The sequence below is a fragment of the Pelophylax lessonae genome (genome assembly GCF_965119305.1).
Source record: "Pelophylax lessonae genome assembly, chromosome: 6".
Lineage (NCBI taxonomy): Eukaryota > Metazoa > Chordata > Amphibia > Anura > Ranidae > Pelophylax > Pelophylax lessonae.
Window position 1 is genome coordinate 109,038,059 of NC_138773.1, and position 18,172 is coordinate 109,056,230.

An 18,172-nucleotide genomic window follows, 5' to 3' on the forward strand; every position below is an offset into this window, starting at 1 on the left:
ACCATTGTGTAAAGCATTGCAAAGCACAGAACAGAGGCACCATATATTATACATAAGCAGTATTTCTGCCCTGATTTACAAACATAATTGCATATTTTACAAAAAATGTTTTTTATTTTTTATAAATCAGAAAAAGATTTTATTCAAAAACTAAAAGAAATAACAGAAAACATATCAGTAGAATAAAACACAAAGTTTCCAAGACAACATACACAATAGCCAAAAACATCCATTACATAGCATCACATATGTCATGTACAAAAAAAAAAAAAAAAGTATCTCTGTTGTCACCTTAAAAACAGTTGAAGCACTCATAGTGCGGTTTAAACAATAGTAAACCCATTTCAAGAAAGCATTTAAGTAGATGAATTATCCTTGACCAATTAGTAATCTATCCAACACCAACTCCAGTGGGTTCAAGACATGGTGTGTCCAGCCATGGGCCCCACAAGCTATCAAACCTGTGGGGTCTGCCACTGTGCTGGTAGATCTACTTCTCCAGTCTCAGGGTTTCTTCCATACATTGTAACCATTCTTTATGGGAATGGGGATCCTTGGACTTCCAGTGTCTGAGCAGAACTCTACAGGCCTGGAAAAGAGCATTAGCAACTGCTTCTCTTGTATGGGCCTGTAACTGGAGGTTATCCAAGATGCCCAAAAGGCAAGGCCTAGGATCTAATGTTAAGGAAATCTCGAACACCCTATTTATGGTGCCCACCACTTCCACCCAATAACGATGCAATTTCAGACATCTCCAGATTAAATGAATTAAGTCCTTATTGTCCCTAAGGCATTTACCACATGTAGAGGAATCCAATATACCCATTTTATGCAGCCTGACGGGTGAAATGAGCTCTTAGGACTGAGACACATTAAGCAAGCATTGAGGTACTGCCTGTAAGGCCTCTTACCACTGATCTTCAATCAAAAGGCCCACATCCCTTTCCCAGCATTCGTGTTCCTTTAAAGTGAATGAAGTTATGTAGTCATTTAACAACACTGTAAAACCAGTAACTTGCTGGAGCTGCTTAGCCTTGTTCCAAACTTTATGAATAAGATTAAGAGTGGGTAATTAGCAATTAGATTTAGCGAAGGCTCCAGCTTCCAAGACCCCCCCCCCATCCCCCGAAAATCAAAAGTCGAATTTAACCTATAAACTGCCACAGTGTGTACAAATCCACCTAAACCAATGTCCCTCTCACAATCAGACAAAAATCCGCACACCGCACTGAGAACCGAACCAAGCTGGCTTTATTTTTTTAAAAACGTGTATATACAATTTAGCAGCTTATGTATCTTTTCTGTTTTTTTTTTTTTTTTTTTTTTTTTTTTTTTACTGAAAGAAAGAAAAGCATTTTATCGTTTAGAAGGCATTAGCACTGACTGCTTCCTTGCATTAGGTGATTTTTGACTGCTTTTACAGGGACAGGAGCATTGTGAATTCTTACCTTTGTCACAGCAGCCACCTCTTTCCTTACCACCCACCGGTCCTGAGTGAACTTCCACATCTACAAAATAATATAAATATGAAAAACAGTTTTGGTTATACTTTCTGGATGTGTTACACATATTGTTTAGGATGTTTCTGAAACTAAAAAAAGGTATAGTTCTTCCACCCGTCAAAAGCAACACTTTACACACATTTTTATAAAATGTTAGAAATCTTTGCGGTGGATAGCGGATTGTGACTACCGACTTCAATGTGGCTCCATTGTGTTTACAAGCAGCCTCTGGTTTTCCACTAGGCACAGCACTCCACAATGTAATGAAGGTGCCTCAGAGACTATCTGAACTTTCCACTGTTCTTATGCTCATTGTTCTTAAAAGTCCATACATTACGTTGGACTGCTTAAGGTTTCTGGAGCACTGCAGAGATACTTCAACATTTATAACAGCAATCCAACACTGGATGAGGTCTGCTTGCAACACACATTTCTGAGTTACAAAACTCAGGTACAAGGCATTACTACCTTGTAACACAGGTAACATTTTTGTAACGCAGAAGTGTTCCATAAAATGCAATGCTATGCTAATGACATATCAAAACATAAGTTTGAGCTATCAAATTGATAGCCAAGAGCTTTCAGCCTTTAGTAAACCTCCTCTAACTTTTGAATAGACCAGTGTTTCTCAACTCCGGTCCTCAGGGCACACTAACAGGGCAGGTTTGCAAGAAAACTGAAATACATCACAGGCGATATAATTTTCTGCTCAATGATTGCAGTATTCTAGTCTGCATCTCCCCAAGGGAATACTTAAAATCTGGCCTGTTAGTGTGCCCTGAGGACCGGAGTTGAGAAAAACTAGAATAGACTGTGCTGGGGTTTCAGTACCTAAGTGGGGAAAAAAACACGCTTGTCTAAGCCCATACCACATACAGGTCCTTCTCAAAGAATTTGCATATTGTGATAAAGTTCATTATTTTCTGTAATGTACTGATAAACATTAGACTTTCATATATTTTAGATTCATTACACACAACTGAAGTAGTGCAAGCCTTTTATTGTTTTATTATTGATGATTTTGGCATACAGCTCATGAAAAACCAAAATTCCTATCTCAAAAAATTAGCATATTTAATCCGACCAATAAAAAAAAAGTGTTAATACAAAAAAAGTCAACCTTCAAATAATTATGTTCAGTTATGCACTCAATACTTGGTCGGGAATCCTTTTGCAGAAATGACTGCTTCAATGCGGCGTGGCATGGAGGCAATCAGCCTGTGGCAATGCTGAGGTGTTATGGAGGCCCAGGATGCTTCGATAGCGGCCTTGAGCTCATCCAGAGTGTTGGGTCTTGCGTCTCTCAACTTTCTCTTCACAACATCCCACAGATTCTCTATGGGGTTCAGGTCAGGAGAGTTGGCAGGCCAATTGAGCACAGTAATACCATGGTCAGTAAACCATTTACCAGTGGTTTTGGCACTGTGAGCAGGTGCCAGGTCATGCTGAAAAATGAAATCTTCATCTCCATAAAGCTTTTCAGCAGATGGAAGCATGAAGTGCTCCAAAATCTCCTGATAGCTAGCTGCATTGACTCTGCCCTTGATAAAACACAGTGGACCAACACCAGCAGCTGACATGGCACCCCAGACCATCACTGACTGTGGGTACTTGACACTGGACTTCAGGCATTTTGGCATTTCCCTCTCCCCAGTCTTCCTCCAGACTCTGGCACCTTGATTTCCGAAAAACATGCAAAATTTGCTTTCATCCGAAAAAAGTACTTTGGACCACTGAGCAACAGTCCAGTGCTGCTTCTCTGTAGCCCAGGTCAGGCGCTTCTGCCGCTGTTTCTGGTTCAAAAGTGGCTTGACCTGGGGAATGCGGCACCTGTAGCCCATTTCCTGCACACGCCTGTACATGGTGGCTCTAGATCAGTGGTTCTTAACCTGGGTTCGATCGAACCCCAGGGGTTCGGTGGGTCAGTCTCGAGGGTTCGGCACACCCTCCGCTAGTACCACTTCGCTGTCAGGGACTATTTCTGCAGTTTCGGGCATATCCTTCCGCTCCCGCTCTGCGCCATCATGGAAATACATAACATCCAGTGGCGTAGCGTGGGGGGTGCAGGGGGGGGCGGCCGCACCAGGCGCAACATCTTGGGGGGGGGGGGGGGCGCATCTGCTCTGCAGTGTCATGTCACTCACTCTGTCATGATAGGCTGGCCGCCGCCACCCACTGAGTCTGCTCGCACTCGCAGCTCTCTCTGCCCCTGGCTCACTCTCACTGCTGGCTGTGCAGCTCGGCTCCCGGCCGAATCCGATCCAGCCGGAGCCGGCGTCGCTCGCTGTGGAGTGGTGGGGGACAAACCCGTGCAGCGGCCGCTCAGCGCAGCGTGGGAGAGAACCACCAGGCCAGGCAGCCGCAGAAGAGAGGCCAGAGAGCCAGTGGTGACAGTGGTGCTGCAGCCTGCAGGAGGAAAACCTAGCCTGTGATCGGGAGTCGGGACACAGGTGAAAAAAGAGATAGGACTGGATTAGTACTGGCTGTACTAGTCTAGTGACTGACTGTCTGACTGACTGTGTGAGAACACTGAGAAGACTATGTAAAGGGGATCTATTTTATGGGGAACCTGGCCTGCTGTAAGGGGGGGGGAGATCTAAATGGGGGACGGGACCTCACCTCACCTTGGCCTGCTGTAAGGGGGGATCTATATGGGGGACATGATCCCCCATATAGATCCCCCTTACAGTAGGCCAGGGTGAGGTCCCTCCATATAGATCCCCCCTACAGCAGGCCAGGGTGAGTTTAGGTCACTCTGGGGTCCCCCATATAGATCCCCCCTACAGCAGGCCAGGGTCCGGACCTCACCTCACCCTGGCCTGCTGTAAGGGGGATCTATATGGGGGACCTCGGACCTCACCTCACCCTGGCCTACTGTAAGGGGGGATCTATATGGGGGACCTCACCCTGGCCTGCTGTAAGGGGGGATCTATATGGGGGACCTCTCCTCACCCTGGCCTGCTGCAAGGGGGTATGCTGGACATAAAAACAAAGAAAAGGAACAGACTTTGTTGCGAAAATGACATGAGAGTGGCACTTGCCAAGATAATAAAGCTGCGCATTTCTGAACTGGTCTCTGAAAGACAACAGCAGAAGTCACACTAATTTGCAGTAAATATTCATTATTATGTTTTTGTTTTTGTGTGAAAATCATGTTTTAATGGTTTTGTTCTTTGTTCTCAATGGTTTTGTTCATTTTGTGCACCTATGTATAAATATATACCTAAAATAATATATACCTATGTTTTGAATTTGAAAAAAATCACATTTTATTTTTCCAATTAAGAAGGGTTCGGTGAATGCGCATATGAAACTGGTGGGGTTCAGTACCTCCAACAAGGTTAAGAACCACTGCTCTAGATGTTTCTACTCCAGACTCAGTCCACTGCTTCCGCAGGTCCCCCAAGGTCTGGAATCAGTCCTTCTCCACAATCTTCCTCAGGGTCCGGTCACCTCTTCTCATTGTGCAGCGTTTTCTGCCGCACTTTTTCCTTCCCACAGACTTCCCACTGAGGTGCCTTGATACAGCACTCTGGGAACAGCCTATTTGTTCAGAAATTTCTGTGTCTTACCCTCTTGCTTGAGGGTGTCAATGATGGCCTTCTGGACAGCAGTCAGGTCGGCAGTCTTACCCATGATTGCGGTTTTGAGTAATGAGTTTTTAAAAGCCTCAGGAATCTTTTGCAGGTGTTAAGAGTTAATTAGTTGATTCAGATGATTAGGTTAATAGCTCGTTTAGAGAACCTTTTCATGATATGCTAATTTTTTGAGATAGGAATTTTGGTTTTTCATGAGCTGTATGCCAAAATCATCAATATTAAAACAATAAAAGGCTTGCACTACTTCAGTTGTGTGTAATGAATCTAAAATATATGAAAGTCTAATGTTTATCAGTACATTACAGAAAATAATGAACTTTATCACAATATGCTAATTTTTTGAGACGGACCTGTATATCAACAGCAAAAAATGATGGCTGCACTTGGCAGAGCAACAAGGAAAGCAGCAGTGCAACTGTAGCATCAGTTCCAAACCTGAAAATATAAGCAGCAATCTGGACACACAAGCTTTTGTCCTGCGCACACTGATAATAGTAAAGCCTGGCACTGCTTATAATGAACACTTACAACATAATCTCTTCCCCGACATAGAACTTCTGCTGGAACCCCACTGTGCGGGCTTGATGATTCCTTTGGATACAACACATCACTGGACAGGAAAGGAAAAAGAAAAATTCTTTAAACACATTGTGGCACAGCTCATACAACAACAGTTCTACACCCAAAAATTATACATTTCTTTTGTTTAATAGGTGAAGAGAACACATTAGAGCGGTGTTCCAGCCTCCCTCTCCAAAAATTAAAAGTCAGCAGCTACACATACTGTAGCTGCTGACTTTTATTATTAGGACACTTACCTGTCCTGGAGTCCAGCGATGTCGGCACAGCAGCCGATGTTTCCATCGGCTGTCGGGTGCTGCCGCCGCCATTGCCGGTAAGGGAACATGACAGTGAAGCCTTACGGCTTCACGGGAGGGTCCCTAATGCGCAAAGCACGCTGTGCATTTGGATTAGCTCAGCAGTGGGGGGAAAGAGGAGGGGGGCCAAACTTCTGAGGGACAGCGCAGTCTCCCAGAAGTGGGGAATGGGTACCTGTCAAAAACAGGTACCCGTTTCCCCCCCCCCCCTGAAAGTTGCCAAATGTGGCACCAGAGGGGGGGGGGGGTTAATGAGCGTTAGTTTCACTTTTGGGTGGAACTCCGCTTTAAGGAAGACCGTAAAAAAAAAAAAAATACACAACTCTTATCCCAAATTGTGCAGCCTAACATGGCTGTTACTGATGTGCACATATAGATTTTTTTTGTCAAAAGTTAGTAGTAAGGCCCTCATCTCTGTCCAGGGATGTACGCCAAAACTCATTACCGTCACACTAAGGACAGGTGTCTTTTACATGCACACGGTGATTGACACTATCGCCTTCACTTTCTCAAGGAAGTATAAGATGCAAGTCTGCAGAACGTGAACAAACAGTAAATGGGTCTCAGAAGACAAATCAGAGAGGTATCTGCTTAACGATTATGAACCGGTGGGGTTTTAATCACTGAACAGTTTACAAAATACCAGAGTGGGCAAATACATGGCAAAAGAGGTCTAATGTGGATAAGTGCAAGGTATTGCACTTAGGGGCTAATAACATAAAAGCAGAATACACGGTAGGGGGGAACCTCTGGGGGTATTAAAAATGTAGAAAGATCTGGGGGTCTTAGTAGAAGATAGACTTAGCAATAGCATGCAATGTCAAGCTGCAGCTGCCAAAACCGGCAGAATATTGGCATGCATAAGGAAGGGGATGTATTCCAGAGATAAAACTATAATCATGCCACTTTATAAAACACTGGTCCGACTGCATCTGGAGTATTCTGTCCAGTTCTGGTCGCCAGTCCTCAGAAGGGATGCGTTGGAGCTGGAGAGAGTCCAGAGAAGGGCAACTAAACTTATTAGGGGATAAGAGGACCCTAATTACGAAGAGCGCTTAGAAGCGCTTGATTTATTCTCCCTGGAGAAGAGACGCCTGAGAGGGGACATGATACCAATTTACAAATACCTCAATGGTGATCTCAGCATAGAAAAAAAACTATTCAGTCGCAAGGAATGCATGAGAACACGAGGCCATTCAATGCATTTAGTTTTTTTTTACAGTAAGGGCAATAAGATTGTGGAACTCTCTTCCACAAATGGTGGTAACTGCGGGGAGTATGGCTACGTTTAAAAGACTCTTGGCCGTAGATCTCAAGGATCAAAACATTCAGGGGTATGGGAAATGAATACGTCCACACACACCTACACAGGTTGAACTGGATGGACTATTGTCTTTATTCAACCTCAACTACTATGTAACTATGTAACATTTGGAAGCGGTCTCTGTAAACATAACAAAAAAAGGGGTGCTTTAGGTGTACAGGCCACAGGAAAACTATCCTTGATTCCTTGCTTTTTTCGTGTAGTTTTAGTTAGCTTTGGTATTTTAGCTCTAGGACAAATCATATTTGCAGTAAGATGCAGACAGAGAATGCCAATTAAAGACTAAGGTTCCCATTTTCCCCAATGTGAACTGTGATGTCCTTGATGTACAGTTAGTCTCATTCACCCCATTCAAAAAAACATGGTTCAACACACTTGCATGAGTAGTGGCTACTTCACAGTCTCAGACAGAGTCCAACAATTATGAAACAGTTTTTCAGCATTTGTGCCCTATTTTGTACAAGTAAACCAACAACTAGCACATAAACTGGGAAACGGACTGCACTACAAAAAAATACACAATGTCAAGTGGGATACAGGTGTGCCATTCTGTGCTGAGAAAGGTAAGCCTGTTTGGACAGCTGTACGCACACAAAGTAATTTACTGTTCAAAGACTGACATACAATGTTCAATTCACCATTTTTAGTAAACAAGTCCCTAAGAAGATATCCAGAACATTTTCAGGCAAAGTCCATTAAACAGAAAAAATCAATTTACCTTTTAACAACCCAGTTCCCTTGGACCAACAACGCCACCTGCTGTATACATCGAAGAACTGTAATGGATTCTGTTCCTGCTGCCATTAGGCCCATAAGATTTGCAAAAGGTATCACCTTAACTGTATTGATAGTAAAAAGAATAGTGGAACATGTTATTGCTGTTCAAATACATCCACATATTTTACCTGTATGTAGAATACAGAGCCTTTTGGCTTTACTAAATATTTTGTGCATTGTCAAAGAGCTAATTGCAGTAACCAGTCACGCATCGCTTTCCTCATGCCAAACTATTACAAAATGCATTCTGATTGGTTGCTCTAATTGCTTAGCCCTTTCCAAATTTCGCTTTCCAGGAGGAGGAGATTGCCACCAACCATATACTCGGCCACTGTGGTCCTTATACCTAAACCTGATAAGGACCCAGCTAGCTGACTGTGCGTCTTATCGTCCAATTTCTCTATTGAACAGACTATAAAATTCTTGTGAAAATCTTGGCTAAGTGACTTAATGCAGTAATTCTTAGTATAATTCATCCAGACCAAACTGGCTTTATGCCAGGAAAGTCAACATCAATAACCGTAGAACACAAATTATAGTACAGCTTAAAGAACTTTTGCCCGAATCTTAGGCATTGGCTTCGTTAGACACTACAAAAGCCTTTGACTCGATAGAGTGGCCATTTCTTATGCTTGCGTTCCTTTGGCTTTGGCACTAACTTTCAAAAATGGGTCTCTATTCTTTATTAGGGATCCCACGTCCCATCTTTTAGTCAATGGTTTATTATCCCCATCATACAACTTTACAGGGGTACCAGACAAGAATGTCCTCTGTCCCCTTTATTATTTGCAGTAGCTATTGAGACCCTAGCACTGAGATTTCAGCAATCTCCTCTCCTGAAAGAGGTTGTAAACCGAGAAAAAAAAATTTTCTCTTCTTTACATCCTGAAAGAGAAACACATAATGAGCTAGTATGCATCGCATAGTAGCTCATTATGAAATACTTACCTTAGAACGAGCCCCCGCCGTGCCGTCCGCTTACCTGTATGACGGGCGACATGTATAGTCGCCCGTCTTCCGGGATCGCGGCATCCGGCCATCTGATTGGCCGGAGCCGCGGTGACGTCAGTCCCGCGCACGCGCGCGGGAGCCGACGGTCACGGCACGGGGCTCTGAAGGAACGGCACGATCTGCCGTTCCTTCAGAGCGCATGCGCCAGTGACGTCACTGGCTGCATTAAAGGTAAATATCTCCTAAACGGTGCATGTTTAGGAGATATTTACAGTACCTATAGGTAAGCCTTAATATAGGCTTACCTATAGGTACAACTTCCTGAGGAGGGTTTACTTCCTCTTGAAGGGCATCACCACTAAGGGTGAAAGGGCTGATATAGGTCTATATGCAGATGACCTTATTCTGTATATGCGGGACACATCCACCTCATTAGGAGCAGAAATGCAAATAATTGATGGATTTGGCACCTATTCAGGCCTCAAAATTGGCAGAAATCGGCGTTGATGCATTTTTCCTCTCAGGCCCTACCCTGTGGTAACTCGCCAAGCCCCTACAGGTAGTGTCCTCGTTCAAATACTTGGGGATTATTATTACATTATCCCCCTTGGACGCTTTAAAGGCAAATTTGGACCCCTTAATCCAGATGATTAAAACTAAACAATGTCTGGGCCATGGCTCCCCTTGTCTGTGGCAGGCAGAATTAACCTCATAAATATGATTCTTTTACCTAAATGTTTATATGTGACATCTCATATGCCTATCTCAGTGCCTAAATCCTTTTTTAAAACCCTGGATACATTTGTTTCTTTTATTTGGGCTACTAACAGACGAAAACTCAAACTTTCTATTTTCTATCTAGGGTTGAAGCAGGAATGGCGCAGCTGAATTTATATTACTAATGGCTGGGCAACTGTGCCATTTGACCAACTGGCTGGTACCGACAAGTCCTATCTCACTTATGTACTTTAACATGTGTTGGTAGCAGTGGAGGCACCTACGACCGTGCTGGGTAAGCGACATATCCCATTATGGCAACAACTCATCCCTAATTTGTCCAACGTGGATTGGGAAGAGGCTCGCTCCTCTCATCTATTTGTATCCCCGGCTGTTAATAAATTAATTCACCTAAATATGTTGCATCAATCATATCTGACCCCAGTTAGACTGCATACAATCCATCGCTTGCCTACCGCTACATGCAACTCTGTGTACTTGTTCGCGGGCGGACTTTGCACATGTTATGTGGCTGTGTCCGGTCATAGCAAGGTAATGGCAGTGGGTAACGGATGTACTGTCTGCAGTCCTATCTGTCATGGTTCCGTGCACCCCACTATGTTTTTTGGGGGTTTTAGATGAAGAACAGTGGCCGAGACATACTTAAATTATGTTAATGAAAACATTATTCTTAGCGTGTAAGGCTGTAGCGTTTAAAAGTATCCAACCCACACCTCCCTCCATACATATGTGGCTATAATTGGTAAATCAAGTGTTGCCTTATGAAAAACTCATTTTTGAACATAGTGATTGCCCAAGTAGAATAAGGTTTGGGATGCGTGGTGTTTCTCTCCTCTTACCGTAACTAACACCTGAAAAAAAAAATTGCTAAGGGTATTGAGTAACAATGCCACAAATCTGTTCTTGCTCAATTGTCAATATGTATGTTTGTTCTGTTTCTTCTTAGCCTTCATAACTCTATGGGCTCTTTCAAACAGTCTGCCTCCGTAGGCGGATACGTGCTGCTCAGCGGGGATCGATCCGCTGATCCCCGATGAGCCGGCGGAATACAGCTCCGTCTCCGCTTGCAGTGCGGAGAGGGAGGTGTCACAGCTCCCGCTGCTCTCTATGGGGGATCGGATGAGCGGACCTCCTGTCTGCTCTCATCCGATCCCCGAACGGATGGAAAAAAAGGGTTTCCATCCGTCCAGATTTCATGGACAGGATCGGATACGGATGGCAGCGGGTGTCAGCGGAGGTGTCTCCGCTGACATCCGCTGCCCCATAGAGCTGCATGGAGGATCCGATCAGATCTGCCTAAAAAACTGACAGGCGGATCTGATCGAATCGCCCGTGTGAAAGAGCCCTAAGTCTATATATTACGGAACATGTATATCAGGTGTGTAATGATGTAGATTGCTGCACATTTGCTGTCTTGGAATTTTACTTTTGTACTGTACCTCATTGTTCCCTACGCTCATGTTGAGCATTTTGTTTACTGTGTCAAAGTTTTATATCTTTATCAATAAAAAAAAAAAATGGAAATATGAAACTTAATAAAATATTCATACACAAAAAGTAAAAAATACGAACAGCGCTTTCTCTGTACAATACTCTTTTCTGCGGCTTTACATTTAGAACGATCTCTGATATGTAAAATCCCCGCCCTGTATGTACCGTTTTTCATCAGAATCTTGATCTGGTCAGCCAGTGGCAGAGTCCTCAGCTGAGCCATAGATAAGACATTACTAGGTGCAACAGGCTTCTCTCTGTAGGGGAAATTACATGATCACTTTCAGCAAGAATGTTATTTACATTTCATTAGTGTATATCTGATGCCATTACCGTTATGCAACAAATGAAAACATAAAAAAAAAAAAAAAAAAAGAGAGAGAGCCAGCCAGGTTTTCATTGAAGTCTTTGTAATGAACAGGAAGATTATCCCTAGTAAATGCACATAAAGCAATGCCCTTTTTTAATTATTTCTATTGTTTGAAATGATTGCAAAACAACAAATCTTGCAAAAACAAAAAATGCTTACGTTTCTTCTTCCACACTGGGAGGCATCAACATTTGAAGGTATTCACTAAAGCAAAGGAAAAATGAAGACATGGTTACATTCCCTTGCAAATACTTTATAACCATTTTTATACAGGCACTGTAACTAAACCCCTTCATACTGCAACTATCCCATTTTTTTTTTAACTCTGCAGACATACTGTTGATAGATATAGTGAACTCGTTTTAGGAGATTGCATTATAGAAATATATGGATAACTACGAGACCCAAGATGCCTCCCTGAGATTTGACAGTTGCTTTCTGGTCAACTGCCTGTATTCATGTTGATAGCCTGCTGTCTTCTGCAGTAACCATTGTAGCATTAAACTAAAAGGCTCTGTTATATGATAGTGCTACACACCACCAGGTAACACAAATTATCTTTTAGGCAGCTGGAAAGTCAGCAACTGTAAGGGCCTGTGTGTCCATAGGCTTTTGTTCACATCAAGCAGGATTTGCATTCCCAAACCCAAAACTGCTTGATGCAGGCCAACTTCCTACCTATTAACCTTTTACTGGAGGAGAGGCTGACTTTTCCATCTATATACTGTGGTGTGAAAAGAAAAAACTGACCGTGTGTGTATGGGGTCCATCTAAGAAGGCTAGGGCACACTTAGTGAGCATTTGGTGGGTTTGAAAGGGGACACTCGGGGATGGTGTGATTTTCCCACTGGAGGGAGGAATGATTTTTGTGAAGATTCACATAGGTGGTTGGACTTTAAGCACCTACAGTATATTTACACACCACATTTTTTCATTTAGTTGATATCTATATTTTGAGGTTTGATGCACACGATTTTTTATGTGTGAATGATTTGTAATTGATGCATTGTATAAGTAGAATTTGCAGGGTGTAATATTTTTAGTCTTCATCTTATTTGATCACAGTTTGATTTTTTGGAGGAAGAAAAGCACTAAACTATATATTTTCAATGCAACAACAAATTTATCATTTTAACATAACAGGCCCTCTTTAACCACTTGCCTTCTGTGCACTTAAACACCCTTCCCATCCAGGCCAATTTTCAGCTTTCAGCGCTGTCACACTTTGAATGACAATTGCGCGGTCATGCTACACTGTACACAAATGAAATTTTTATCATTTTTTTCACACAAATAGAGCTTTCTTTTGGTGGTATTTAATCATCTCTGGGTTTTTTATTTTTTACAAAAAAAAAAGAATAAAGACAAAAAATTTTGAAAAAAAAAAAAAGTTTTTCTTATTTTCTGCGAGTAAATTTTGAAAATAAATTTTTCTCCTTCACTGATGTGCGCTGATGAGGCGGCACTGATGGGCACTGATAGGCTGCACTGATGGGCACTGATGAGGTGGCACTTATGGGCACTGATGAGGTGGCACTTATGGGCACTGATGAGGAGGTACTAATATGCCGCACTGATGAGCACTGAGAGGCGGCACTGATGAGCACTGATAGGCGGCACTGCTGGGCACTGATAGGCGGCACTGCTGGGCACTGAGAGGCGGCACTGCTGGGCACTGAGAGGCGGCACTGCTGGGCACTGAGAGGCGGCACTGCTGGGCACTGAGAGGCGGCACTGATGGGCACTGATAGGCGGCACTGATGGGCACTGGCGGATGGCACTGGACACTGACGGGTGGCACTGATGAGCGGCACTGATGGGCAGCACCATCAGTGCCCACACTCAGTGCCCATAGTGCTGCCAGTCAGTGCTCATCAGTGCCTAGATGAGCAGGCACTGATGGGCACTGACTAGCAGCACTATGGGCACTGATTGTGGGCATTGATGGGGGGCACTGATGGCGGGCACTGTGGGCACTGTGTGTGTGTTTTTACCTTTTAGTAATCAGGGCACTGGTGATCGGTGCCCTGATTACATTGCTGTGTGTCCCCAGCGGCTGTCGGCTCCCCCTCCTTCCTCACACTGCAGGCTCCGTGTGAGGAAGGAGCGCCGGCGATGAGAGATGATCTCATATGTTTACATATGAGATCATCGCTCATTGGACGGCCAGATCACGTGGTGAATGGCCGCTGTGATTGGCCATTCACCACGATCTGTGATCGGCTGTGTCCAAGGGACACGGCCGACACAGATTTTCCCCGCAGCGCGCTCGCGGGAGCGCGCTGGGGGCGTGTCACTGGGAGGCCGTTTAAAAACGGCCTCCCGAAAATTCGAGTCCGCGCTGCAGCCGTATATAGGCTGTAGCGCGGACGGGGGGAGGTTAATATTGGGTGTTGCATTGTACATATGATAATAAGAAATATTTCCAAAGTATAGACCAATTCTCCTGCGCTCAAGTGCAGTATAATGGAAGGAAGAGAAATGCTTCCAACGGACTTGGATGGGTATGGCTTGTGGTCTTGCTGCCACCTCAGGATCAAGGGTATCCAAAACAAACTAATAGAAAATAATAAAAAGAGGGGCGCCCCGACCTAGTGCATTACCACTAAAAACATTTGTCAGCAGCATTTCATGGCTCCTAGAAAGGGGGCTCGCCCTCAAAACGCATCAACCTAGCCATAGCAGTTTCATGCGGTACACTGCATGCCATCCAGCATCACGCAGTGCCTTGGCTACCTTGGAGATTGCTTATTGATCATGTTGATGTGTGTAATCACACCTGTTTTGTGAGTATAATTTATACGTTTTACTATCTTAATAAATGTTTTTAGTGGTAATGCACTAGGTCGGTGCGCCCCTCTTTTTGTTATTTTCTTAAAGAGATAGATATTTACCTAGGGGACTTTATCAGCTCAGTGTTTTCGGTCATGCCTGGATTCTGGCAAAGCAAATACTGCCTTTCATGTTCAGAACGACTGTCCTGTTAAAAACATAAAAACAGAAACTGAAGTCAGACTTTACATGAACGCCATAAATACAGATATCAATTAAGAAGCATCTACTATGCATTTAGAATTTATAAATTACTTTAAATGGCAGATATTGATGATTGTATGTTTTGCTAAACTTGGTAGCAACACATCTGCCTTTAATTATACTTTAATGCTGATCTCCAGGTACATTCTAAATACAGCCCAAAAAATCCCCCTATAAAAGCATAGCCCAGCAGGAATTTGTCATTTACCTTTTTCCTGCAGAGTGAAATTCCTTTTCTTTAGGTCTGGGATGTCAAAGAGCTCCATAAAAATCTATGTAGCAGAGGCAGTCAGGTGAGGAGGGTCTGCTGGACACAATGTAGGCTGGCTTTTGGGAGTGGAGGTGTTGTGGGCAGTGAGAGGAGAAAAAAAAAATCTCCTGTCCCTGCCAGCAGCATCCCTCATCCCTGTACTGAAATTTGTGCACAGAAAAGGCTCCACTTCACATGGGGAAGTTTAACACTGACAGTGGAGAGCATAACTGTCATTGCTCTAATATTGGCGTTTATGGTATATAAGATCCTAAAGATAGATAAAACAAAGGCATTTCTGATATGCTATGTAGGTAAACTAACCATACAGCAGGATTGATGACATATACTGAAACCGGAGACTAGCCTCTATCTGGTTCTAGAGCAGCCCTCAATTTATTCATTGCTATATATGCTCCAAGATGGAAGCTCTTAGAAATTAGAGTTAAGAAACACACTACATAGAGGGGCCTTAGGAGGCAGTGTGACTTAAACAAACACTATATTACCAAAAGTATTGGGACGTCTGCCTTTACACGCACATGAACTTTAACGGCATCCCAGTCTTAGTCCATAGGGTTCAATATTAGGTTGGCCCACTCTTTGCAGCTATAACAGCTTCAACTCTTCTGGGAAGACTGTCCAGAAGGTTTAAGAGTGTGTCTTTTGAAATGTTTGACCTTTCTTCCTGAAGTGCACTTGTGAGGTCAGGGACTGATGTTGGACGAGAAGGTCTGGCTCACAGTCTCCACTCTAATTAATCCCAAAGGAGTTCTATCAGGTTGAGGTCAGGACTCTGTTCAGACCAGTGAAGTTCCTCCACCCCAGACTCGCTTATCCAGGTCTTTATGGACCTTGGTTTGTGCACTGGTGCGCAGTCATGTTGGAACAGGAAGGGGCCATCCCCAAACTGTTCCTCACCTCAACCTGATAGAACACCTTTGGGATGAATTAAGAGTGAAGACTGCAAGCCAGGCCTTCTCTTTCAACATCAGTGCCTGACCTCACAAATGCGCTTCTGGAGGAATGGTTAAACATTCCCATAGACACACTCCTAAAGCTTGTGGACAGCCTTCCTAGAAGAGTTGAAGCTGTTCTAGCTGCAAAAGGTGGGCCAACTTAATATTAAACCCTACGGACTAAGACTGGGATGTCATTGAAGTTCATGTGCTTGTAAAGGTAGGCGTTTCAATACTTTTGGTAATATAGCATATTTGCAAATGTGTGCAACTATTGTATTTTCCATTGCTGGGTATTTGGGAAGTGTGCAGGAAATTTTTGTATTGTGTTTGTTTTGTGAAAAGCCTTACATGTACAACTAAGAGCTAGTTACAAATTGATTGGAGCATTTGCCATTTTTGTTTAGTTTGCTGGACTTGCTGCAGGGACACGCTAGGGGTCTCAGCTGTGCTGGGCTTTTGGTGTGCCCTTGAACCTTTAAAGAGGAATGAGCTACCCCCAGGCATACCACCCTTAAAATTATGCATTGCTATATATGCTCCAAGATAGAGGTCCATTAGAGTTAGAGAAAAGGCTTCACTTCACGCAAGGGCCCTGCTGAAGAAGTGCAGCTTCCACACTTTTGCAAACATGTGCAACTAAATCCTAGGTTTCTAAAGTATATTGTTATTCAGAGTAACCTGATTTTTCACTGGCTATGCAACAGAATGAGACATGGGAATAGCTTGGAAGGCTTTACTGTTTGTTATGTTTAGAGTGGGGGCTTTTGCATTGCTTTAATCCCTTCTCACTATAACATATACCTATACTGTCCTGTTGGGTCCAAAGTCCTGCTCTATAGAAGCCTTGGCTTCTAGACACTGTACTGATTTAGGAGAAATAGCCAGAAAGCTGAAGTTTGGAATAAAGGGCCCTATAATACATTTGCTTGGATTTGCACTATAGCGGTTCTTGATGTGCATTTGACCAAAGGGGCTAGAAGGAATGGATTTGCATGGTTCTGCCCAAAGGAATAATCCTCTTACTTTTTTTTGGATAGGTCGAGAAATGAAACGTGAATATGTTGATTTAGGAAGGCTTTACCTGTGCTATGCATGGTTTACAGTATAGACTTTTTGATTGGTTTAGTTCTTTTTCATCATAACCTTGATGATTATACGGTCTCATGGCAATCAATGTGCCCTGTTGGTAAAACTGAAAGACTGCCCAGCCACAGCTCACTTTACATATACTGTAAGGGCTTAACCTACCTTGACTCCACAGTAATGTAGATGCACCCAGGATTCTTCAGCTTGTTTTTTCTGCAAGAACTCGTAGGACTGTGCCCTCCTCTGTTTTGCCTGCTCAGACTCTGGACGTGAAAACCGCACCTAAGTGTTAGAATAGATCAGAATTTTACAAGCTAAATAAGACCTATCTTGTAAAACAACCATTAAAAAGCTCAATGCACCAAAAATAAGATTTTTTTATTTACTTACTATTATTTTTACTCCAAGACCATTGAGGGAGACAGTAATTTACAACAGTCAAGAGTTATACTCCTGCCTTCAGAAGTTTGGGACGCTGGCAAACAGAAAAAGTTGTAAAACCAGCCCCAAATAACACATCCTCTACACAGTATGCCTGAGAGGTGGGACCCGTGTCCATTATTTGACTTGAAGAAAACAAACATTTTTTCAGAAAATACAAAATATCTTATTTTCTCCATCGTACATTGAATTAAGAAAAAGTCAGGATGTCCAACAGCAGTCAACCTGAGGGGTGGGAAACAGCTACTGACAAGCCCAAAGGAATCTGGAAACCATCTGTGTTACAGAGGTATCTGAAGATCAATGCCTTATCAAATCTAGATGAGGTGAAGCCCTTCCAAGAGGGGGAATTGTCATGATCAAAGGGAAGGCCAGAGGATCAACTTGGTGCTCGAGGCCAGGACAAAGAATCACTGGCAAGGGGAGCTTTTTTCCTGAAGCACCAAAGGGCCCCCACCCACAAGAGGCCGGGGAACTGACCAACAATCCACCAAAAACAAGTGGAAAAAAAAAAAAATAAACTACCCAAATGATAAGTAGTGGTTAGCAGGAAAATGTACGGGGCCAAACCCCAGGAAAAAAGGTTTTACAGAAAGAATTTGACAAATTCAAAAGTGAAGCCCAGTTGTTTAACAAAAGAAGGCTCAGCCAAATACAACAAAAAGAAGGATCTGAGAAAAAGAACATCTGTTTAGACTACCAATCACAGTGAGATAACAGTTATTAGAGCCCCCACAAAATATCTTAAAGTGTAGAAAAAGTGACCG

At 43.2% G+C, this 18,172-nt stretch overlaps 1 protein-coding gene across 2 annotated transcripts in view; it reads right to left on the reverse strand.

Moving 5' to 3' along the window:
• The window catches only part of POLR3E (RNA polymerase III subunit E), a 100,219-nt gene that overhangs the window by 41,295 nt on the left and 40,752 nt on the right, over positions 1-18,172 (reverse strand). For both annotated transcript variants that reach the window (XM_082261288.1, XM_082261289.1), the window contains 7 exons: positions 17,127-17,246; positions 14,525-14,610; positions 11,790-11,834; positions 11,426-11,517; positions 8,022-8,142; positions 5,630-5,711; positions 1,449-1,508 (listed from right to left, as the gene is read on the reverse strand). In XM_082261288.1, the coding sequence (XP_082117414.1) occupies positions 1,449-1,508; positions 5,630-5,711; positions 8,022-8,142; positions 11,426-11,517; positions 11,790-11,834; positions 14,525-14,610; positions 17,127-17,246 (606 nt within the window). The remainder of the gene's footprint in view (positions 1-1,448; positions 1,509-5,629; positions 5,712-8,021; positions 8,143-11,425; positions 11,518-11,789; positions 11,835-14,524; positions 14,611-17,126; positions 17,247-18,172) is intronic.